General features: G+C 40.3%; 1 protein-coding gene across 3 annotated transcripts in view; it reads right to left on the bottom strand.

Moving 5' to 3' along the window:
* KIF4A (kinesin family member 4A) overlaps positions 1–24,872 on the bottom strand; it is a 129,002-nt gene that overhangs the window by 26,352 nt on the left and 77,778 nt on the right. For all 3 annotated transcript variants that reach the window (XM_016943591.4, XM_016943593.4, XM_016943592.4), the window contains exons 16-20: positions 19,656–19,759; positions 18,562–18,706; positions 17,700–17,810; positions 7,195–7,278; positions 6,599–6,712 (exon numbers count right to left, since the gene is read on the bottom strand). In XM_016943591.4, the coding sequence (XP_016799080.2) occupies positions 6,599–6,712; positions 7,195–7,278; positions 17,700–17,810; positions 18,562–18,706; positions 19,656–19,759 (558 nt within the window). The remainder of the gene's footprint in view (positions 1–6,598; positions 6,713–7,194; positions 7,279–17,699; positions 17,811–18,561; positions 18,707–19,655; positions 19,760–24,872) is intronic.

Here is a 24,872-nt window from a genome sequence, read left to right as displayed (position 1 = left end):
GAGCTGTGACTGTGCTACTGCACTTCAGCCTGGGCAACAGAGCAAGATCTTGTCAAAAAAAAAAAAAAAGAAAGAAAGAAAGAGAAAAGAAAAGAAAAGAAACACACCTTAAAAATGAAGGCACAAATACGTTAACATTAAATACACCATGACAAAAAAAAACAACAACATACTAACATTAATAAAAAGAAAGTTGGAGGGGCTACAGTAATATCATACAAAGTAGATATTAGAACAAAGAACAAAGAATATTACCAAGAATAAAGAAGTCCATTTCATAATAATACAGGGATCAATTAATCCTAAATGTAGAACTCTAAGGAAAAAATCCATAATTATAGTTGGTGATTTCAATACCTATTTCTCAATAATTGATAGGACGAGTATGCAGAAAATCAGCAAGGACACAATAGATGTTAACAGCACAATCAATCAAATTGACATGATTGACATTTATAGATACTCCATCCAACAACAGCAGAATACCCATTCTTCTCAAGTACACATAGAACATTTACTAAGATTGATCATACTCTGGGCCATAAAATGAGTCTCAATAAGTTCAAAAGGATTCAAGTCATATGAAGTATGTTCTCTGACCATATTAGAATTAAATTGGAAATCAATAACAAAAAGACATTTGGAAAAATCCCCAAACATTTGGAAACTACATAACACTTCTAAATAACCCATTGGTCAAAGAAAAAAAATCAATAAGAAAATTAGAATGTATTTTGAATTGAATGAAAGTGAAAATATAACATTATGAAAATTTGTGGGATGTTGTTAAAGGAATACTTAAGGGGAAACTTATAGCACTGAATGCCTATATTAGAAAAGAAAGAAATCAATGACCTTAGCTTCTTCCTTAAGTAAAAAAAGAAGACCAAAATAAATCCAAAGTATGCAGAAGTAAAAAAAAAAAATAAGATCCAGGAGGCGGAGCTTGCAGTGAGCCAAGATCACGCCACTGCACTCCAGCCTGGGTGACAGAGCGAGACTCCGTCTCAAAATAATAATAATAATAATTATTATTATTATTATTATAAGATCAGAGTGGAAATTAATGAATTGGGAGTTGTTTTGAATTTTTTTATTGTGGTAAAATATATATAACATAAAAATTACCATTTTACCTCTTATAAGAATGAGTTGGTTCTTTGATAAACCTCTAGCTGGACTGATTGAGAAAAAGGACGAAACATACAAACAGGAATGAGATAGATGACATCATTACAGATTTTTTAAATTTTAATTTAAAAAAAATAGAGATGTGTTCTTGCTATGTTGCCCAGGCTGGTCTCGAATTCCTGGGCTCAAGTGATCCTCCCATCTCAGCTTCTCTAAGTGCCAATATTACAGGCATAAACAATCGCACCTGGCTGAGATTTTACAGATATTAGAACGATAAGGGAATATGATGAACAACTTTATGCCAATACATTTGACAACTTAGATGAAACAGACAAGTTCTCTGAAACACACAAACTACCAAAGCTTACTCAAGGAGAAACATATAACTTTGAACAATCCTATATCTATTTTTAAAACTTTATTTAACATCCCTCTCCCCAAAAAGCAAAACTAAGCAAGAAACATAAATCTCTCCAGCCACAGATGGCTTTCCTGATGAATTCTATCAAATTTTTAAGAAAGAAACAATATTAATTCTGCACAAAATCTTCCAGACATTTGAAGAGAAACGACTACACTTCCCAGCTCATTCTGAGGCCAGTATTACCTTGATATCAAAACCAGACCAAGGTATTACAAAAAACTACACACCAATATCCCTCATGAACACAGATACAAAAATTTAAACAAGTTTTTTTATGTATTACTGAATTTAATAATACATAAAAAGGATGATATATCACAATTAAATGGAGTTTATCCAAGAAATGCAAGGTTGGAATGGAATATTACACAGCCATAAAAAAAGAACAAAATCACATCCTTTGTAGTAACATGAATACAACTGGAGGCTATTATCCTAAGAGAATTAATGCAGGAACAGAAAATCAAATACCACACGTTCTCACTTCTAAGTGGGAGCTAAACATTGAGTACACATGGACAGAAAGAAGGGAACAATAGGCACCAGGGCCTACTTGAGGGTGGAGGGTGGGAGGAGGGTGAGGACTGAGAAACTACCTATTGGGTATCATGCTGATTATCTGTGTGACAAAATTATCTGTATACGAAACCCCTGCAACATGCCATTTACCCATGTAAAAACAAACCTGCACATGTAATCCTTGAACCTAGTAAAAGTTGGAAAGAAAAAAAAAAAGAAATGCAAGGTTGGTTCCATATTTGAACATCAATCAAAATAATTCACCAAATCAACTAACTAGAGACAAAAAGTATTTCAAAAAAATTAACTACAGTTAATATACTTAATGGTGAAAGACTGAATGCTTTCCCCCTAAGATCAGGAAGAACAGAAGGATGTCTATTCTCACCACTCCTATTCATCATCATCCTGAAGGTTCTCACCAATGCAATAGGGCAAGTAGGAGAAATGATAGACATACAGATTAGAAAGGAAGAAATAAAATTGTATTTACAGACAGCATGATAGTCTACATAGAAAATCCTAAAAACCTATAAAAGAGCTAGTAGAATAATAAAGGCATGAGATAAAAGTTAATATACAAAAATAAATTGTATTTCTATATATCAGCAATAAACAACTAACTGGATAAACAATTTGGCAGTTTCTTACAAATTAAGCATATACTTATCATATGACCCAGTAGTCCCACACTTAGGTATTTACCCAAGTGAAATAATTAGTTTACATAGAAACGTGTATGTGTTTTTAACAGCAGCTTTATTCGTAATTGCCAAAACCTAAGGAAAAGAAAAACCTAAGATATCCTTCAACAGGTGAATGGATAAACAAACTGTGGTATATCCATACAATGAAATACTACTCAACAACAACAACAAAAACACGCAAACTACAGATACACAAACAACACAAATTAATCTCGAATTATGCTAAGTGAAGGAACTCATACTGTATGTTTCTATTTCTATGACACTGATGGAAAGGGAAAACAATAATGACAGAGTACAGATCAGTGTTTGTCAAGGGCCAGGGTTGTGGGAGGAATTGGCTGTAAGAGATATAGGGGAGTTTCTGGGGATAAGAGAACTATTCTGTATCTTGATTGTTGTAGTGGTCACACAACTGTACATGTTGTCAAAACACATAGAACTATACAACAAAAGGGTTTATTTTATTGTATGTCAGTTATGCCTTGACAGAATAAATTAGGGAAAAATCAGTGCCATTTGCCATATAACAGAATAAAAACTGACCAATCAACCAACAGTCAGATCATCTCAACAGAAACAGAAAAAAAAGCTCCTGAAAAAACCCAACATCAATTCGTAATAAAAACTTCGCAAGCTAAAAAAAGGAACTTCTTCAACCTGATAAAAGACATATACCAAAAAATCTATAGCTATTATCATACTTTATGGTGAAAAACGGAATGCTTTCTGCCCAAGACTGGGAACAAAGCAAGGTTGTAGCCTCTCACCTAGTCTATTCAATATTGTACTGGAGGTTCTAGCAAGTGCAATAAGGCAAGACAAAGGTTAAAAAAATAAAAAAGCACAGAACAGAAAAGAAGAAATAAAATTGTCCATATTTGCAGATGACATGATTTTCTAGGTAGAAAATCTTAAGAACTCTACAAAAAAGCTTTGAGAACCAACAAGAATATCTAAACAATTGGAAATGGAAATAAAAATGCCATTTTCAATATCATAAAAATATGAAATACTCAGGGATATGTTTGACAAAAGATGTACAACGCTTGTACACTAAAAACTAAAATGTTGCTGAGAGAAATTAAAAACCTAAATAAAGAGATATACTGCATTCGTGTATCTAAATATTCTTAACATGTTGATTCTCCTTGAATTGATTTATAAATTCTATGCAATCTTAATCCAACTCCCAGCAAGCTGTTTTGTAGAAATTAACAAGATAATTTTAAAATGTATATGGAAATGCAAAGGACCCAGTTTTCCCAAAACAATTTTGACAAAGAACAACAACTTTGGAGGACTTACACTGCCTGATTTCAGGATTTCTTAAAAAGCAACTGCATTCAAGACTTTTTGGTATTGGCATAAAAATAGACATATAGATCAATGAAACAATCTGAAATAGACGTATGGATATTTGATTTTGACAAAGGTGTCCAGTCAAAATGAATCAAAGACCTAAATGTAAAGCTTAAAAATATGTAACTTCTAGAAGAAAACTTAGGGGGAAATCTTAGCGACCATGGGTTTGACAAATATATATATTTTTTTGAGACGAAGCCTCGCTCTATCACCCAGGTGGAGTGCAGTGGAACGATCTCGGCTCACTGCAACCTCTGCCTTCCCGGTTCAAGCGATTCTTCCACCTCAGCCTCCCGAGTAGCTGGGACTACAGGCGCACGCCACCGTGCACAACTAATTTTTTGTATTTTTAGTAGAGACGGGGTTTTGCCATGTTGGCCAGGATGGTCTTGAACTCCTGACCTCAGGTAATCCACCCGCCTTGGCCTCCCAAAGTGCTGGGATTACAGGCATGAGCCACTGAGCCTGGCCAGACAAATATTTCTGTTTTAAAATTTTTTGAGACAGGATCTTGCTGTGTCACCCAGGCTGCAGTGCAGTGGTGCGATCATGGCTTGCTGTAGCCTTGACCTCCCAGTCTCAAGTGATCTTCCCACCTCAGTCTCCCCGGTAGTTGGGACTACAGGCATGCACCACCATGTCTGGTTAATTTTTTTAAAATTTTGTTTTGTAGAGACAGGATCTCACTTTGCTCCCCAGGCTGGTCTTGAACTCCTGGCCTCAAGCAATCCTCCTGCCTCAGCCTCCCAAAGTGCTGGGATTATAGGCATGAGCCACTACACCCAGCCAAGATTTCTTAAGCAAGATATGAAAACTGTTTAAAGAAAAAAATATCAATAAATTGGATGGCATTAACATAATAAATGTTTGCTCTTCAAAAGACACTGTTACAAATTGAAAAGGGCAAGCCACAGCCAGGGAGAAAATATTTGTAAAACACAGAAGTCCTCTGTTAAATATATCTAGAATATATAAAGAATTTTAATTCAATAATAAGAAAAAGATAAACAACCCAATTTAAAAATGGGGACAGATTTGAACACATATTTCACAAAAGAAAACATACATATGGCAAATAAGCACATGAAAGGATGTCCAACATCATTAGTCATTACAGAAAAGAAAATTAGAACCACAATGAGGTTCCACTACCCACCCACACAGAATAGCTAAAATTCAAAAGACTGACCATACTAATTATTGGCAAGAATGTGTAGCAACTAGAACCCTTATACATTGCTAGTAGGAATGTAAAATGGTACAACTGCTTTGGAAAACAGTTTGGCAACCACTTAGAAGTTAAAACATACACCAACCATACAAGAAAGCCATTTTACTCCTAGCTATCTACTCAAAAGAAATTAAAAAAAATCCACACAGGCTTGTGCACAAATGTTCAGTGCAATATTTGTAAGAGCCAAAAACTGGAAACCACTCAAGTATCCATCAACAGATGGATATAAAAACAAATTATGGTATAGCCATACAATGAATGGGATGCCACTCAGCAATAAAAAGGAAAGAAGTTGTATATGATATATGCAACCACATGGATGAATCTCAAAATAATTGTGAATAAAAGCCAGAAAAAAAATACATAATGTATGATTCCAGATGAAAACAAATCCATAGTGACAGAAAGCAGATTAATGGTTGCCTGGAACCACTGTGGGGATATAAAGAAATATATATGAAATGGGGAGTAGACGGGTAGACCAGGGAGGAGAAGAAGGGATTACAGAGGGATAAGAAGAAGGGATTACAGAGGGATACAAAGAAAGTTTAGGCAATGAAGCACACTGTCATTATCTTGATTATGGTGATGATTTCATGGGTGTATACACGTGTCCAAACTCATCAAATTGTATACTTTTTTTCTTTTTGAGACAGAGTTTCACTGTCACCCAGTTTGGAGTGCAATGGTGCGATCTTGGCTTACTGCAACGTCCGCCTCCCAGGTTCAAACGATTCTCCTCCCTCAGCCTCCCAAGTAGCTGGGATTACAGGCACCTGTCACCACAACCAGCTAATTTTTGTATTTTTAGTAGAGATGAGGTTTCACCATGTTGGTCAGGCTGGTCTCAAACTCCTGACCGCAGGTGATCTGCCCACCTCGGCCTCCCAATGTGCTGGGATTATAGGTGTGAGCCACCATGCCCGGCCAAATTGTGAACTTTAAATATGTACAATTTATAATATGTCAATTCTACTTCAATGAAGCTGTTTAAAAAAGTAACTGAACCTCAATAGGGGCAAAGATAGAAAGAGTTCTATACTCCTGGTCTTTAACAACAGTTCAAAGACATTGCTATCTTTAGGAAATAAGGCTTTCAAGTAGAACTTTAGATTTTGCAGTGTTTACTTCTAAAAAAAGGAAAAAAAAAACTATTTCTCCTTTTTTCCTGTTCCCAGTGTCCACAAGAGAAATGGCAGTTCAAGTTGTTCATACCTTCACTCGAGCTGCAGTGCCTTCCATTCCACGGCTCTGAGTCTCTTTCCGCTTATCTGCAACCTCCCGTTGTTTCTGGAGAGCATCCTTGAGACGCTTGTTGGCAGCTGCTGCCTAAATAAAATTGGCACATAGTAATGTTGAATGAATGGTAAAAAAAAAAAATCCAATTTCTAGCACATTAGTAAAGATAAAAATTCTATGGGTTTGAGTTCCTATAGGAACCAGGTTTATAAACTTCCATGGACATAACACTGGTGAACAGCTACTGCTTTGGTGCCTAGGGGAGGAACACACTTCAAGGAAGTTCTGCAGACTAAAAGTGTCTAGAAATGTCACATATCAATATCACTTTGTTTTTTCAGGAAAGGCTCAGGTCCAGTTAGGAAAAAATCCTTATTTGAACAGTACCATTTTTCATCAAGTTTTTATCTGCTCACAGTGGCATATAAACAGTGATCAAGATTTAGGAATTGCTTGTGAAGATTGGCATCCCTGGTTTCTCAGGACGCTTGCTAGTTTAAAGGATATTACTTTGCAAGCATTTAAGCCTGAAGATGACAATACACTTGACCTAGCAGATTGAATTTTCTTACCTCCTCCGTTTTACGTCTGAGCACATTGGATTGTTTCTGGAAGTTTCTTTCAAGTTTCAGCAGCTCATATTGCCTCTTACGGTCCTGACAAGAAAAAAGTCAGATATTAACTGCTGTTCAGCTAGCTAAAATAAAACCTTATACTATAAGGTGTCTCTCAAGACATCCTTGATTTGTAAGGTTAACTACAATACAGTGAGCTGCCTTCATCTTCTCATATGAGTCAAAAACTCGTAGTTCTAGAAACCATGTTTGTGTGTAGAGGGGAAGTGGTTTTTCCCTTTGGCTTATTGCTCTGTGGCCAAATTCTTGAGTCTCAGTCATAAATCAACTACTAGAAATAATATCCTAGAATGTGAGGCCTGGAAGGAAGCTTAAAGATCATCTAATGAACAGTCCTTTCCACATAGGTAGTTATTGACAGAGGTGGGATTCAGGTCTCCTGAAAAATAGACCAGTATTCTTTTCCCATCAACCCTACCTGTCCATTCATTACAAAACCCAGGTGGCTGGCAAAAAAGAGAAAGTCTATCACATAGCCAACCACCTATAAAATTAAAGTAAACTTCAGCTAAAAAAAAAAAAGAGGTTTCTCATTTTTGAAAAAAACAAGGTTAACCTGGGTACACACGGACATAAAGATGGAAACAATAGACACTGGGGGCTCTAAAAGGAGGGAGGGATGGAGAAAGGGGGGCAAGAGCTGAAAAACTTCCTATTGGGTACTATGTTCACTATCTGGGTGATGGGATCAGTAGAAGCCCAAAGCTCAGCATCATACAATATACCCTTGTAACAAACCTGCTCCTGTACCCCCTGAATCTAAAATAAAAATAAAAACAGGCTATTACTGAATGCGCTCTTTCTTCCCAGAGATTAAAGATAAAGAATACCAAGAAATACTATGGGGTATCACCTGCTTCAGCTGAGCACACAATATTTAACTGCTTTGATTTCTTGGCCATTTCCCTCTTCTAATAATCCATTAAGCTCCTTCTGGCTTCACTTGTTCCTATCCAATCTGGATAGAATGGTCAGCCATTTTTGTCATGTCTTTGCCGGCATACTAGAACAATTCATTTCATTCAACAATATAATATTTACTGTGCCATCAACTACACACTAGGCACTGGGCTAGGTGTCTAGGATACAGAGATAAATATGACATGGTTACTACTCCTACAGAGATTACCAGAGAATACAAACAACATGCAATACAATTATAATAAAATATGATGTGTGTTGAAATGAAAAGTCAAGGTAATTAAAGAAACACAGCCAGAGGACTAAGCTAGTCCAGTGGAAAGAGAAAAGTCAACAGTCTTCTTAGTACCAGACTTTTTGAAAGAGAGGTCTATGTTTAGTGCTTCCAATTGTCATTACTGGTCACTCCATAATCCCCTTGTAAGTAGTTCCTACCAATTGTCCTGGAATTTCCTACTTCTTAAATTCAGTGGTGTTTTTACAGTCACTATCTTCTTTGGCTTCTCTCCCAGCATCGTTAGCACTACCAATAACTTCCCCATACCATCCTAATTATTTTTCTACCTTACAAATTTCATTGTCTTCTTTTCATTTTCTTATACATGAAATAGATTCTCAGTTGGGCATGGTAGCTCATGCCTGTAATCCCAGCATTTTGAGAGGCTGGGGTGGGTGGATCATCTGAGGTCAGGAGTTCAAGACCAGCCTGGCCAACATGGCGAAACTCTGTCTCTACTAAAAATACAAAAAAAAATTGCCAGGCATGGTGGCATGCACCTGTAGTCCCAGCTACTCAGGAGGCTTGAACCCAGGAGGCAGATGTTGCAGTGAGCCAAGATGGTGCCATTGTACTCCAGCCTGGATGACAGGGTGAGACCAAAAAAAAAAAAAAAAAAAGAAAAGAAAGAGATTCTCTTCTTAGCCTTCTTTTTCTATATATTCTCTGTCTCCATTATCTCATTACTCCCAAAGTTTCATTTTTCACCTCTATGCAGACAAATCTTTTTTTGAGACGAAGTCTCCCTCTGTCGCCCAGACTGTAGTGCAGTGGCTCGATCTCTGCTCACTGCAACCTCCACCTCCCGGGTTCAAGCAATTCTCCTGCCTCAGCCTCCTGAGTAGCTGGGATTACAGGCATGTGCCACCATGCCTGGCTAATTTTTTTTGTATTTTTAGTAGAGATGGGGTTTCAGCATGTTGGTCAGGCTGGTCTCGAACTCCTGACCTCGTGATCCACCCACCTTGGCCTCCCAAAGACAACTCTTAATTGCAAAGTCCAGCCCAACTTCTCCCTTGAACTCTAGGCCAACATCCAATATTTTCTAGGTCTCTCCATCCCAAAGATTATTCTCCTAAAACCAACATTGTCTCTTCAAACTAGCTGTTTCCTCTGACTTTACAGTCACTGAAAAGCCCGCGGTACTTTTTGTTGCCCTACTTCCTTCATTTTTTGAAAGGTAGATTTTGCATTAATTATGATTAAAATCATTCACTAAACATTATTGAGTGCCCACTACTTGCCAGCCACTGTTCTAGCCATTGGAAATGCAGAAGTGAGCAAAACAAAGATCCTTGTCAATGTGGAATATATATTCCTGTAGAATGTAAAGTTGTCATCACTTTATAGAGATGTCTCCTTTCTTCTTTTGTTTTTCTTAACAGTTTTATTGAGATATAATTCACATACCATACAATTCACTCATTTAAAGTACATGATTCAATGGCTTTTGGCACATTCACACAGTTGATGTAAACATCACCACACTTAATTTTAGAACATTTTCATTACCAGAAAAAGAAATACACTGTTTAGTGATAACCCTACAACCCCATCACCCCACCCCAAAGCCCTAGAGAACCACTAATCTACTTTTTGTCTCTACAGATTTTAATGTCCTACTCTGGATATTTCATATAAATGGAATCCTATCATACATGGTCTTTTGTGATTGGCTTCTTTCACTAAGCAAAATGCTTTCAAGCCTCATCCATGTTGTAGCATGTATCAGTACTTCATTCCTTTGTATGGCTGAATAATACTCCACTGTACGGATAGACCACATTTTATTTACCCATTCATCAGTTGATGGACATGTTGGGTTTTTCCACTTTTTGGCTATTATGACTACTGCTGCATGAACATCTGGGTACAAGGTTTTGCATATATGACATGTTTTCGTATCTCCTGGGTAGACAAAACTAAGAGTGGAATTGCTGGATCATATGGTACCTCTACGTTTTTATTTAGCCTTTTGATAAACTGCTAAACTGTTTGCCAAAGCAGCTATACCATTTTCCCATCCTACTGAAGATGTATGAGGCTTTCAGTGTCTCCACATTCTTGCTAAGACTTATTATTATCTGTCTTTTTGTTTATAGCCATCCTAGTAGATGTGAAATTGCATCTCATTGTGGTTTTGATTTGTATTTCTCTGATGGCAAATGACATTGAGCACCTTTTCATGTACGTATTGCTTTGCCCATTTTAAAACTGGGTTATATTTTTATTGTTGATTGGTAAGAGTTCTTTTTTTTTTTTTTTGAGATGGAGTCTCACTCTATTGCCCAGGCTGGAGTGCAATGGCACGATCTCGGCTCACCACAACCTCCACCTCCCGGATTCAAGCGATTCTTCTACCTCAGCCTCCCCAGTAGCTGGTATTACAGGCATGTGCCACCACACCCGGCCACTTTTTTTGCATTTTTAGTGGAGACGGGGTTTCTCCGTGTTGGTCAGGCTGGTCTCAAACTCCCGACCTCAGGTGATCCGCCCGCCTTGGCCTCCCAAAGTGCTGGGATTACAGGTGTGAGCCACCGTGCCCAGATAGTAAGAGTTCTTTATCTATCTTGGATATAAGACTCTTATCAGCTATATGATTTGCAAATATTTTCCTCCCAATCTATGGACTGGCTATTAACTTTCTTTTTTTTTTTTTGTTAGAGATGGGGTCTTGCTATGTTGCCCAGGGTGGGGTCAATTTCCTGGGCTCAAGCAATCCTCCCACCTTGGCCTCCCAAAGTGTTGAGATTACAGGCATGAGCCACCATGCCTGATCATATTCACTTTCTTGATGGTATTGTTTACAATGCAAAAGCTTTTAATTTTGTCTAATTTAACTCTTTTTTGGTTAGCTGTTTGTACTTTAGGTGTCACATCTAAGAAATCATTGTCTAATCCGAAGTCACAAAGATTAACACCTATGTTTTCTTCTAAGAGATTTATAGTTTTAGCTCGTACGTTTAGGTTTTTGATCTGCTTTAATTTTTGTATATGGTATGAGAGCAAGTTTCTTTTTCAGACAGAGTCTCACTCCGTTGCCCAGGCTGGAGTGCAGGGGCGTGATCTCAGCTCATTGCAACCTCTGCCTCCCAGGTTCAAGTGATTCTCCTGCCTCAGCTTCCAGAGTAGCTGGGATTACAGGCATGTACGACCATGCCCAGCTAATTTTTTTGTAATTTTAGTAGAGACGGGGTTTCACCATGTTGGCCAGGTGGTCTTGAACTCCTGACCTCAAGTGATCCACCCGCCTCGGCATCCCACAGTGCTGGGACTACAGGCGTGAGCCACTGTCCCTGGCCACAAGTTTCAACTTCATTATTTTGCATATGACTACCCGGTTGTTCTAGGACTATTTGTTGAAAAGACAAAATTGTTTTCCTCATTGAATTTTCTTGGCATTACTGTTGAAAATCAACTGGCCATAAGTGTGTAAGTTTATTTCTGGATTCTCAATCTTATTCCATTGACCTATATGTCTATCTTTACACAGTACCACACAGTCTTGATTAGTGTAGCTTTGTAGAAAGTTTTTAAATCAGTAAATGTGACATTTACAAATTTGTTCTTCTCCTTGATTGCTTTGAATATTCTAGGTCCCTTGCATTTCCATATATATTTTAGAATCAGCTTGTGAGTTTCTGTGAAGAAACCAGATGGAATTTCACTGGGATTGTGTTGCATCTGTAAGGCAATCTGAAGGGTATTCCATCTTTAGAATATCAAGTCTTCCTGCCCATGAACATGGGATATCCTTCCATTTATTTAAGTCTTCCTTAATTAAATTCAATGATGTTCAGTAGTTTTCAAGTATACAAGTCTTACACTTCTTTTGCTAAATTTATTCCTAAGTATTTTATTTGTATTGATCCTATTATTAATGAAATTGTTTTCTTTCTTTTTTTCTCTTGAGACAGAGTCTTGCACTGTTGCCTGGGCTGGAGTGGTGCAGTGGCATGATCTTGACTCACTGCAACCTCCACCTCCCGGGTTCAAGTGATTCTCCTGCCTCAGCCTCCTAAGTAGCTGCGATTACAGGTGCCTGTCACCACACCCAGCTAATTTTTTGTATTTTTAGTAGAGACGGAGTTTCACTATGTTGGCCAGGCTGGTCTTGAGCTCCTTACCTTGTGATCTGCCCACCTCGGCCTCCCAAAGTGCTGGGATTACAGGCGTGAGCCACCACACCCAGCCGTGGGATTGTTTTATTAATCTCATTGTCAAATTGTTAATTGCTAGTATATAAATATACTACTGATTTTCTTTTCTTTTCCTTTTGTTTTTTTTTTTGTTTGTTTTTGAGACAGAGTCTTGCTCTGTAGCCCAGGCTGAAGTGCAGTGGCCTGATCTCAGCTCACTGAAACCTCTGCCTCCTGGGTTCAAATGATTCTCGTGCCTCAGCCTCTCAAGTAGTTGGGACTACAGGCATGTGCTACCATGCCTGGCTAATGTTTGTATTTTTAGTAGAGACGGGGTTTCACCGTGTTGGCCAGGCTGGTCTCGAACTCCTGGCCTCAAGTGATATGCCTGCCTTGGCCTCCCGAAGTGCTAGGATTACAGGCTTGAGCCACTGTGCCAGATCACAACTTATTTTCTTATATTGATCTTATATTCTGCAACCTTGCTGAACTCATATATTAATTCTAATAGACTTTTAGTGGATTCTCTAGGATTTTCTATATACAAGATCATGTCATCTATAAACAGAGATAGTCTTGCTTCACCTTTTCCAGTTTAGATGCCATTTATATATTTTTCTTCCCTAAACTTCCTGGTTAGAACCTCCAGGACAATGTTGAATAGATATGGCAAGAGTGGACATCCTTGTCTTGTTCTTGATCTTAGGGGAAAAGTATGCTCTTTTTCACCATTAAGTATGATGTTAGCTGTGGGTTTTTCATACACGCCCTTTATTACGCTGAGGAAGTTCTCTTCTATTCCTAGTTTCTTGAGTGTTTTTATCATGAGTGTTAGATTTTTGTCAAATGCTTTTTCTGTGTCTATTGAGATGATCATGTGGTTCTTGTCCTTTTTCCTACTGATACAGTATATAACATAAATTGATTTCCATATATTAAACAAACTTTGCATTTTTCAGATGGACCTCACTTGGTCATAAGTGTATCATCCTTTTTTTTTTTTGAGACAGTGTCTCACTCTGTTGCCCAGGCTGGAGTGCAGTGGCACGGTCTTGGCTCACTGCAGCCTCTTCCTCTTGGGTTCAAGCAATTCTCGTGCCTCAGCCTCCCGAGTAGCTGGGATTACAGGCACATGCCACCATGCTCAGCTAATTTTTTTTGTATTTTCAGTAGAGACAGGGTTTCGCCATGTTGGCCAGGCTGGTCTCAAAACTTCTGACCTCAAGTGATCTGCCCATCTCGGCTTTCCAAAGTGCTGAGATTACAGGTGTGAGTCACCACGCCCAGCCTATCATCCTTTTTAAATGTTGATGGATTTAGTTTGCTAGAATTTTGTCGAGGATTTTCATGCCTATATTAAGATATATTGGTCTGTAGTATTCTTTTCTTGTGATGTCTTTGGTTTTGGTATCAGGGAACACAAACCTCATGGAATGAGTTGGGAAGTGTTTCCACTGCTTCTAGTTTTCAGAAGAGTTTCTGAGAAATGGGTATTTCTGTCTTTTTTTTTTTTTTTTCTGAGACAGAATCTCACTCTATCGCCCAGGCTGGAGTGCAGCGGTGTGATCTTGGCTCACCGCAACCTTCGCCACCTGGGTTCAAGCAATTCTTGTGTCTCAGCCTCCCAAGTAGCTGGGATTACAAGTGTGTGTCACCACACCCAAATAATTTTTGTACTTTTAGTAGAGACAGGGTTTCACCATGTTGGCCAGGCTGGTCTCGAATTCCTGACCTCAGGTGATCTGCCTGCCTCGGCCTCCAAAAGTGCTGGGATTACAGGCATGAGCCACAGCACCTGGCCAAGAAATGGGTATTTTTTCTTAAAATGTTTGATAGAACTCACCAGTGAAGCCATCTGTGCCTGGACTTTTCTTTGTGGGAAGTTTTTAAACTGCTAATTTAACTTCTTGTCATGGGTCTATACAGATTTTCTATTTCTTCTTCAGTCAGTTTTGGTAGTTTTTGTCTTTCCAGGCATTTGTCTACTTAATCTAGGCTATCTAATTTGTTGGCATACAGTTGTTAATAGTAATTCCTTATAATCCTTTCCTTCCAGCAAGACTAGTAGTGATATTCCCTCTTTCATTCCTAACTTTAGTAATTTAAATTTTCTTTCTTTTTTTTCTTTTTTCTTTTCTTTTCTTTTTTTTTTTGAGATGGAGTCTCGCTCTGTTGCCCAGGCTGGAGTGCAGTGGTGCGATCTCTGCTCACTGCAAGCTCCGCCTTCCAGGTTCACACCATTCTCCTCCCTCAGCCTCCTGAGTAGCTGGGACTACAGGCGCCCACCACTACACCTGGCTAATTTTTTTTTTGTTTGTATTTTTAGTAGAGATGGGGTTTCACCGTGTTAGCCAGGATGGTCTCGATCTCCTGACCTTGTGATCTGCCTGCCTCGGCCTCCCAAAGTGCTGGGATTACAGGTGTGAGCCACCGCGCCTGGCCTCTTTTTTTTCTTATTAAGGCTATCTGAAGGTTTGTCAGTATTTGTTGATCGTTTCAAAAAACCAACTTTTGGTTTCAATGATTTTCCCTGTTTTTTTCTATTTCATATTTCATTAATTTCTACTTTAATCCTTTTTTTTTTTTGAGACAGTTTCGCTTTTGTTGCCCAGGCTGGAGTGCAATGGTGCGATCTCGGCTCACTGCAACCTCCACCTCCTGGGTTCAAGCGATTCTCCTGCCTCAGCCTCCCAAGTAGCTGGGACTACAGGCATGCACCACCATGCCCAGCTAATTTTGTATTTTTGGTAGAGAGAGGGTTTCTCCATGTTACTCAGGCTGGTCTCGAACTCCCGACCTCAGGTGATCTGCTCACCTTGGCCTCCCAAAATGCTGGGATTTCAGGCTTGAGCCACCGCGCCCAGCCTATTTCTACTCTAATCTTTTAATGTTTCCTTTCATCTACTAGCTTTGGGTTTAGTTTGCTCTCTTTTTTTCAGTGTTTTAAAGTAGAAGGCTAGGTTATTGGTTTAAGATCTTTCTTCAATTAAAAAAAACTGAGATGCAGTCTCACAATTTTGCCCAGGCTGGTCTTGAACTCCTGGTGTCAAGTGATCCTTCCACCTCAGCCTCCCAAGTAGCTGGGGCTACAGGAGCCTTTCTGCATTTTTTAATATAGGCATTTACAACTATAAAATTCCCTCCAAACACTGTTTTAGCTGTATCCCATAAGTTTTGGTATGTTGTATCTTTGTTTTTATTAATCTCAAAGTATTTTTTAATTTCCCTATGACTTCCTTTTAGACCCATTATTTATTTAGGATTATGTTAATTTCTTCATATTTGTGAATTTCCTAAATTTATTTTTGTTACTGATTTTTAATTTCATTCCATTGTGGTTAGAGAACAGATTTTGTATTATTTTCAATACTTTTTCTTTGAGACGGAGTCTTGCTCTGTTGCACAGGCTGGAGTGCAGTGGCACGATCTCAGCTCACTGCAACCTCCATCTCCCAAGTTCAAGCGATTCTCCTGCCTCAGCCTCCTGAATACTGGAGATCACAGATGTGCCACCATGCCCGGCTAATTTTTGTATTTTTAATAGACACGGGGTTTCATCATGTTGGCCAGACTGGTCTTGAACTCCTGACATCAGGTGATCTGCCCACCTTGGCCTCCCAAAGTGTTGGGATTACAGGAGTGAGCCACCATGCATGGCCTGTTTCAATACTTTTAAATTTATTGAGGCATAAAAGGTCTAGCATATGGTCTATCCTGGAGAATGTTTCATGTGCACCTAGGAAGACTGTATATCCTGCTGTTGTTGGTTGGCGTAGTCTATAGATTCTGTTAGGTATAGTGTGTAATCTAGCATATTACATAAACTTATAGACCAATATCTCTTATGAATGTAGATATGAAAATGCTAGGTATTATATTGTTGAAGTCTTCAATATCCTTGCTGATCTTGTGCCTATTGTTCTATCCATTATTAAAGTAGGGGCTGGGTTCAGTGGCTCATGCCTGTAATACCAGCACTTTAGGAGGCCGAGGTGAGAGGACTGCTTGAGCCCAGGAGTTCGAGACCAGTCTGGGCAACATAGTGAGATTCCATCTCTACAAAAAATAAAAAATTTGCCAGGTGTGATGGTGTACAGCTGTAGTTCTAGCTACTCAGGAGGCTGAGGTGGGAGAATTGCTTGAGACCAGGAGTTTGAGGCTACAGTGAGCTATGATTGCACCACTGTACTCCAGCCTGGGCAACAGAAAAAGACCCCATATCTAAAAAAGAAAGAAAATAAAGAGGTGGATTGAAGTCTCCAAATATTTATTACTGTTGATTTGTCTATTTCTCTCTCCATTTCTGTCAGTGTTTGCTTCATATATTCTGGGGGCTCTGTTGTCAGATGTATATTCAGGCCCTTATAATTCTTCTGGATTATACAATATCTTCTTGTGTTCTGGCCTCTGTTTCTCAATATTACAGTTTGCTCTATACATTATTCCCAGATATATCTTTCTAAAGCAGTATTTTGTTGATATCACTTTCTAAAAACCCTTAAAAATCTTTATGCTACTAACAAAATGAGTTCAAACTTCTTGGATCTTTAATAATCCAGCTTCGACTTGCCTTTCCAATGGAATGGTCCACTACTATACTTCACCCCAGTTGGACCACTTGCCATTCCTTGAATGTGTCTACAAAGTTGTCATCTCTATTTCTTTGATCTATCTATCTGGAATGCTTGTACTTATCTCTATCATAACCCTTCCTATTATTCAGGGCCTATTCAACCATCATCTTTTCACTCCAACTGCAAATTTGCTTTCTTTTCTCTTAGTTACTTTGTTATTTTATTCTTATAGCCCAAATCTCTTTCTTCCTTGTATTTGAGAAATCCATGCTTATATCTTACCATCTCCTTTAGGTAAGACATTCTTCAAGGGCAGAGCTTATATACTACTAATTTTTCTATTTCTAATAGTGCCTAGTAGATAGTACCTTGCACATAATAGACATAGTAGACATTTAATACAAAGTTGTTAAATTCATGAGAATGTCACACTTTTGGAGACACGAGGTGTTTGAAGAGAAGCATTAAAATTGTTAGTCAGCTCAGAGAAGGGTTTATTACCTAGGCCTTCAAGAAGTTTTAGTTACTTACTCGTTCTTTTAACTGTATTACTTCTTTGTCTTTTTTCTGCTTCCACTGTCTAAACTTCTCAGCATCTTCTTTCATTTGACGCATTAACTGTACCCGCTGGTTTTTCATCATCTATAAAAACAAAAACCAGCAAAAGCATTAGTCATCTGCACTTTATTCTAGGCTGGTGCGGATGGATAGACTTACCATTAAGAAGAGAGAAAAGCCAGAACTAGGCTGGGAAAGCAGTCCCCAACAGATTCCCTGATTAGGCTTACAATACCCCTTGCTATGCTTGCACAGGGTTTCCAAGTACAGACTATACAAGTGAACACTGAGAAGAAATTAAATAAAAATGTACCTACAAGCTAAATCCAGCCCTAAATTCACTGTATACAAATGAAATTTCAAGGAAACATCTACTAAGCCTCCAGGACAAATCCACCTAGTAACCATTGTATTCTAAAGGTTTCAGTACAAGTAGCCTGTAACCACCACTTTGTTGGTGCCACAAGTTGAACATTCAGTAACTGAGAATTTTCTCTAGGTGTCTGTCATCTTGTTACTACTTTACGAAATTATGCTGCATGATCATGGAAGGTGATCAGGATATAACCCACTAAGTATGGAGATGTCTTTGTTCTTTGGTTTCAGAGACTCTAACATTAAATTTTGAATGTCAAAGCAACGTTTTATTAAGCAGATCCTAGATGACCACTAGCACAATGTTCTGCAAAAGGGACATTTGTGGAGATTCACACACTTGAAATGATTGCTCTGCCTGCTATTTTCTCACCTGAAAACACCTCTAGTATATTTCTAAATGGAATACCTATGTTTGTAAATTCCAATGGGGGTAAATGCAAGGATGAGAATTTATTACCCGTATCTCCTGGTTCAGTTTGGAGACAGTACGCTCTGTGGATTCCTTTAGTTTCAGAAGTTTGGACTGCTCATTCAGTTTCTTCTTCAGATCAGCAATTTGACCCTCCAGCTCCTGGAGACGTTTGCGGCGGCGCTCACTCAACCTAAACACAGATGCTGTAGAAGTGAGGACTACCAGCAGCAAAGCCTGACTTCAAAAGACATAATACTAGACTCCCAGAGTTACAACACTGACATATATAAAATAGGTGACTAGTCACATAGCCATCTTAAAAAAAGAATACCACCCAAACAACCAAACCTGTCTCAATAATAGGAGCTTAATACAAAGAGTAAGACAACTTTTAGTACACAGCAATGCAACTGCCTCAATATACACCGCCCCTTTTGCATCAAAATGGTTCTTTGAAGGCATTTCACTTCACTTTAGCTATGAAGAATAATTCTGATGATTATTATACAAGTCTGAGATAGAAAGTAAACATTCAGCATAACTTTTACAAACATGAGCTTTAGACTCAACTGAGAGATAAAACGGAGTCACTGAGTAAAAAGAAGGTAGGATAGCCCATATGGCAGAGGTCTGAAGGAGAGTAGGATGTTATGGTTATCTGCTTTGGTTTTATTCTTAACTGGTAAGAGATGGCTAGATTGATTTTTTAAATCACTAGCCTGGACATTAATTCCATTCACAAGCTAATTTACCATTAGTGCAGGGACAAAGAAACTGCTGTTATCTAGTAAGTGTGATAATCTTTCAAAAGCCAGCTCAAATGCTAACTTTTTACAAAGCCTTCCTTGATCATGGTAGCCTGAATTGATATTTCTCGTCTCTGAACTCTTAACACAATTACTGCCTAAGAAATTTATTTGGCTACTAATCATGTGCTGTGTTATGACATTCTTTTACTGTCAACTTGAGACGCTATTTAAAATTGCAATTATTTAATCATTTTTTGTGTTTAGGTTTCCTCTTCATAATTAGGTTTAAATTTTTAGGGGCAGTAAATGGAACTTCTACTTCTCTATTTCTTGCAAAGCTCCTCACACATAGTAGGGACTTGAAATAACATTTATTAACTTTATTCTTACTTGGCTTGGTTGGCATCCTTCTTTGCTGTCTGAAGTTCAAGAACCAATTCTTCCTTTTCCTTTTGCAGATTGATGACTTCTAATTCTAGCTCTTTTATGTTATCCTAGAAAGGTTATAGGTCAAAGAGAAAGAAGACATTATATGGCACAGGAAGAAAAATCACTTCAGCATTCCATGTCTCAAGGAACTATGCATTAATTTTTACCACTTCAATTGCACGCTGAAAACATTTATTCTTGATTTGATGGAGATTAAAATTATGTAGTAGGAAATGTTTGGAATCTGAGGGTCTGGGTTTTAATCTTGACCGCCACGCTTACTATATAAGTATCTTTAAGGAAAGTCACTTCATCTTTTAGTTTTGGTTTCTGTTCAGAAAAGAGTTTGTGTGTGTGTGTGTGTGTGTGTGTGTGTGTCTGTGTACGTGTGTGTGTGTGTGTGTGTATATATATATATATATATATATGTTGCCCAGGTTGGTCTTGAACTCCTGGGCTCAAGTGATCCTCCTGCCTCTGCCTCCCAAAGTGCTAGGGTTACAGGTGTGTGCCACCACATCTGGCTCTTCATTTGCTTATTTTCTTTCTTTTTTTCTTTTCTTTTCCCTCCCTCCTTCCTTCCCTTCTTCCTTCTTCCTTTCCTTTCCCTCCCTCCCCGTTCTCCCCCTCCTTCTCTGTCTGTCTCTTTCTTTCTTTTGAGACAGAGTCTCACTCTTACCTAGGCTGGAGTACAGAGGCATGATCATGGTTCACTGCAGCCTTTATCTCCCAGGATCAAGTGATCCTCCCACCTTAGCCTCCTGAGTAGCAAGGACTACAGGAGTCTGCCACCAACTTGGCTAATTTTTGTATTTTTTTGTAGTGATGGGGTTTCGCCATGTTGCCCAGGCTGGTCTTAAACTCCTGGGCTCAAGCGATCCTCCCACCTTGGCCTCCTTAAAGTGCTAGGATTATAGGCGTGAGCCATGGCACCCAGCCCCATAAATCTTAACTGTGAGTATGACTATATGCTGAGTCCTGTGAGTCCTCCTAGTGAATCATTTGATCTAGGGGAGCTCTTGGGGACTCCCAAAGGTTTCCCTATCTATGTCAATAATTAATAATAACACCTACCTCACAGGGTTGTTGGGAAGATCAAATAAGATAAAAAGGTAGACATTTTGTAAACTGTAAAGAGCTGCACAAATATTCTTATATTCAGAACTTTCAAACTTATCTACTCAATAACAACTGCAGTTCTGCATGCATTTAGAAAACGAAGTCTAGCCCTCTCCCTCTCCCTCTCCCTCTGTCTCCCTCTCCCCACGGTCTCCCTCTCCCTCTCTTTCCACGGTCTCCCTCTGATGCCGAGCCGAAGCTGGACTGTACTGCTGCCATCTCGGCTCACTGCAACCTCCCTGCCTGATTCTCCTGCCTCAGCCTGCCGAGTGCCTGCGATTGCAGGTGCGCGCCACCATGCCTGATTGGTTTTTGTATTTTTTTTGGTGGAGACGGGGTTTCGCTGTGTTGGCAGGGCTGGTCTCCAGCTCCTAACCGCGAGTGATCCGCCAGCCTCGGCCTCCCGAGGTGCCGTGATTGCAGACGGAGTCTGGTTCACTCAGTGCTCAATGGTGCCCAGGCTGGAGTGCAGTGGCGTGATCTCGGCTCGCTACAACCTCCACCTCCCAGCCACCTGCCTTGGCCTCCCAAAGTGCTGAGAGTGCAGCCTCTGCCCGGCCGCCACCCTGTCTGGGAAGTGAGGAGCGTCTCTGCCTGGCCGCCCATCGTCTGGGACGTGAGGAGCCCCTCTGCCTGGCTGCCCAGTCTGGAAAGTGAGGAGCGTCTCTGCCCGGCCGCCATCCCATCTAGGAAGTGAGGAGCGCCTCTTCCAGGCCGCCATCCCATCTAGGAAGTGAGGAGCGTCTCTGCCCGGCCGCCCATCGTCTGAGATGTGGGGAGCGCCTCTGCCCCGCCACCCCGTCTGGGATGTGAGGAGCGCCTCTACCTGGCCGCGACCCCGTCTGGGAGGTGAGGAGCGTCTCTGCCCGGCCGCCCCGTCTGAGAAGTGAGGAGCCCCTCCGCCTGGCAACCGCCCCGTCTGAGAAGTGAGGAGCCCCTCCGCCCGGCAACCGCCCCGTCTGAGAAGTGAGGAGCCCCTCCGCCCAGCAGCCGCCCCGTCTGAGAAGTGAGGAGCCCCTCCGCCTGGCAGCCACCCCATCTGGGAAGTGAGGAGCGTCTCCGCCCAGCAGCCACCCCGTCCGGGAGGGAGGTGGGGGTCAGCCCCCACCAGGCCAGCCACCCCGTCTGGGAGGGAGGTGGGGGGGTCAGCCCCCCGCACAGCCAGCCGCCCCGTCCGGGAGGTGAGGGGCGCCTCTGCCCGGCCACCCCTACTGGGAAGTGAGGAGCCCCTCTGCCCGGCCAGCCGCCCCATCCGGGAGGGAGGTGGGGGGGTCAGCCCCCCGCCCGGCCAGCCGCCCCGTCCGGGAGGGAGGTGGGGGGCTCAGCCCCCCGCCCGGCCAGCCGCCCCGTCCGGGAGGTGAGGGGCGCCTCTGCTCGGCCAGCTGCCCCGTCCGGGAGGGAGGTAGGGGGGTCAGCCCCCCGCCCAGCCAGCCGCCCCGCCCGGGAGGTGAGGGGCGCCTCTGCCCGGCCGCCCCTACTGGGAAGTGAGGAGCCCCTCTGCCCGGCCACCACCCCGTCTGGGAGGTGTACCCAACAGCTCATTGAGAACGGGCCATGATGACAATGGCGGTTTTGTGGAATAGAGAGGGGGGAAAGGTGGGGAAAAGATTGAGAAATCGGATGGTTGCCGTGTCTGTGTAGAAAGAGGTAGACATGGGAGACTTTTCATTTTGTTCTGTGCTAAGAAAAATTCTTATCCTGTTGATCTGTGACCCTACCCCCAACCCTGTGCTCTCTGAAACATGTGCTGTGTCCACTCAGGGTTAAATGGAAAAAAAAAAAAAAAAAAAAGAAAACGAAGTCTAGAAACTGAAGTTTGACAGTGGAAAACCCAAATTCCATCCTATTCTCATAACCAAAAAAGATTGGAGAAAACTGACTGGATGAGTAGTTGGCAGCCAAGAAGATTATATGCACGCCCTAGACCAGTATTAGACTGACACAAAGAAGCAGAGGCAGATTAGGTGGGGCTATATCAGAGAAGCTTTCTAAATAGCCTAGAGCTGTTTTCCAAGCAATGTACTCAGTCACTTCAGTATAACCAATGAAAATCAATCTTTATAGTTACCTTGCTTTTTTTTTTTTTTTTTTTTGAGACAGAGTCTTGCTCTGTCACATAGGCTGGAGTGCAGTGGTGTGATCTCGGCTTACTGCAACCTCTGTCTCCCAGGTTCAAAAGATTCTTGTGCCCCAGTCTCCCAAGTAGCTGAGATTACAGGCACCTGCCACCACACTTGGCTAATTTTTGTATTTTTAGTAGAGACAGGGTTTCACCATGTTGGCAGGCTGGTCTCGAACTCCTGAGCTTAAGTGATCCACCTCCCTTGGCCTCCCAAAGTATTGGGATTATAGGCATGAGCCACCACGCCCAAACTACCCTGCATATTTAAAACCACTAATAACATGGGTGTGTATGTATGTATGTGTATATTCATATATTCTTTATTTGATATATTCTACATTTATTCTATATTCTATACATATAGAATATATATGATATATTCTATATTACATATATTCTATATATAGTATATCATATATTCTATATTACATATATTCTATATTTATCTATACTTATAGAAAAATATATTCTATATTTTTACTTATAGAAGTAACATATAAATATATTTATATAAAAAAATAGATAATACTTGTAAAGGTCAAGTCTCCTTGACTGCCTCAACCCTGCCAAAATTCCAGTCCCCCTCCAGAAGTAAGCACTGTTATCAGCTTGATGCATACCTTCCATTTTTTGTAGACATTTACATAGTCAAATATTACATATCTAGACATTTACAGTCATATGTCACTTAATAACAGGAATACATTCTGAGAAACGCATTGTTAAGCAATTTCATCATTGTGTGAACATGATAGTGTGCACTTATACAAATCTATATAGTATAGCCTACTATACACCCAGGCTATATGGTATAGCCTATTGCTCCTAGGCTATAAAACTGTATATCATGTGACTGTACATCATGTGACTGTACTGAATACTGTGGGCGATTATAACATAATGGTATTTTGTATCTAAACATAATGGTACAGTAAAAATACAGTATTATAATCTTATGGGACTATCGTTGTATCCATGGTCTGTCATTGACTGAAATGTCATTATTTGGTGCATGATTATATATTAAACAAATGTATTATATATGACATATCACATAATATCCATTACTAGAATATATAATTGATGTAAGTATATAGTATATACACACACACACACGTGTGTGTTTATACCAAATAAAATGTGTTAAACATAGAATTTTATATATATATATGTTATTCTGTAACTTGCCATTTTTAACTTAATTAGTCATGGAGATTTATTTATATCAGCATATACAGATCTGCCTCATTTTTTTTCCATAATGAAATATTCTGCTACATGATTTCTGTGCACATGTGCAAGGTTTTACTAGGGTAGAGAGAAGTGGGAATTACAGAGTCATGAGGATATACATTTTCATTTTTTATAGATACTGCCAAATTGTCATCCAAAGGGGCTATTCCACTCTTACCAGCTATGTATGAGAGTACTTTGCTTGCACCCTTGTCAACATTTGATATTGCTACACCTAAAAACTGTTACCAATCTGATAGATGAAAAATAGTTTCTAGGGGGTGGAGCCAAGATGGCTGAATAGGAACAGCTCCAGTCTACAGCTCCCAGTGTGAGCAATGCAGAAGACAAATGATTTCTGCATTTCCAACTGAGGTACCAGGTTCGTCTCACTGGGGATTGTAAGAGAGTGGGTGCAGGACAGTGCGTGCAGTGCACCAAGCGTGAGCCGAAGCAGGGCGAGGCGTCGCCTCACCCGGGAAGTGGAAGGGGTCACAGATTTCCCCTTCCTAGCCAAGGAAAGGGGTGACAGACGGCACCTGGAAAATCGGGTCACTCCGACCCTAATACTGCGCTTTTCCAAAGGTCTTAGCAAATGGCACACCAGAAGATTGTATCCCACACCTGGCTCAGAGGGTCCTACACCCGTGGAGCTTCGCTTATTGCTAGCACAGCAGTCTGAGATCTAACTGCAAGGCACCAAT

Source organism: Pan troglodytes, chromosome X (genome assembly GCF_028858775.2).
Source record: "Pan troglodytes isolate AG18354 chromosome X, NHGRI_mPanTro3-v2.0_pri, whole genome shotgun sequence".
Classification (NCBI taxonomy): domain Eukaryota; kingdom Metazoa; phylum Chordata; class Mammalia; order Primates; family Hominidae; genus Pan; species Pan troglodytes.
This window is presented reverse-complemented; position numbering and strand designations above follow the sequence as displayed.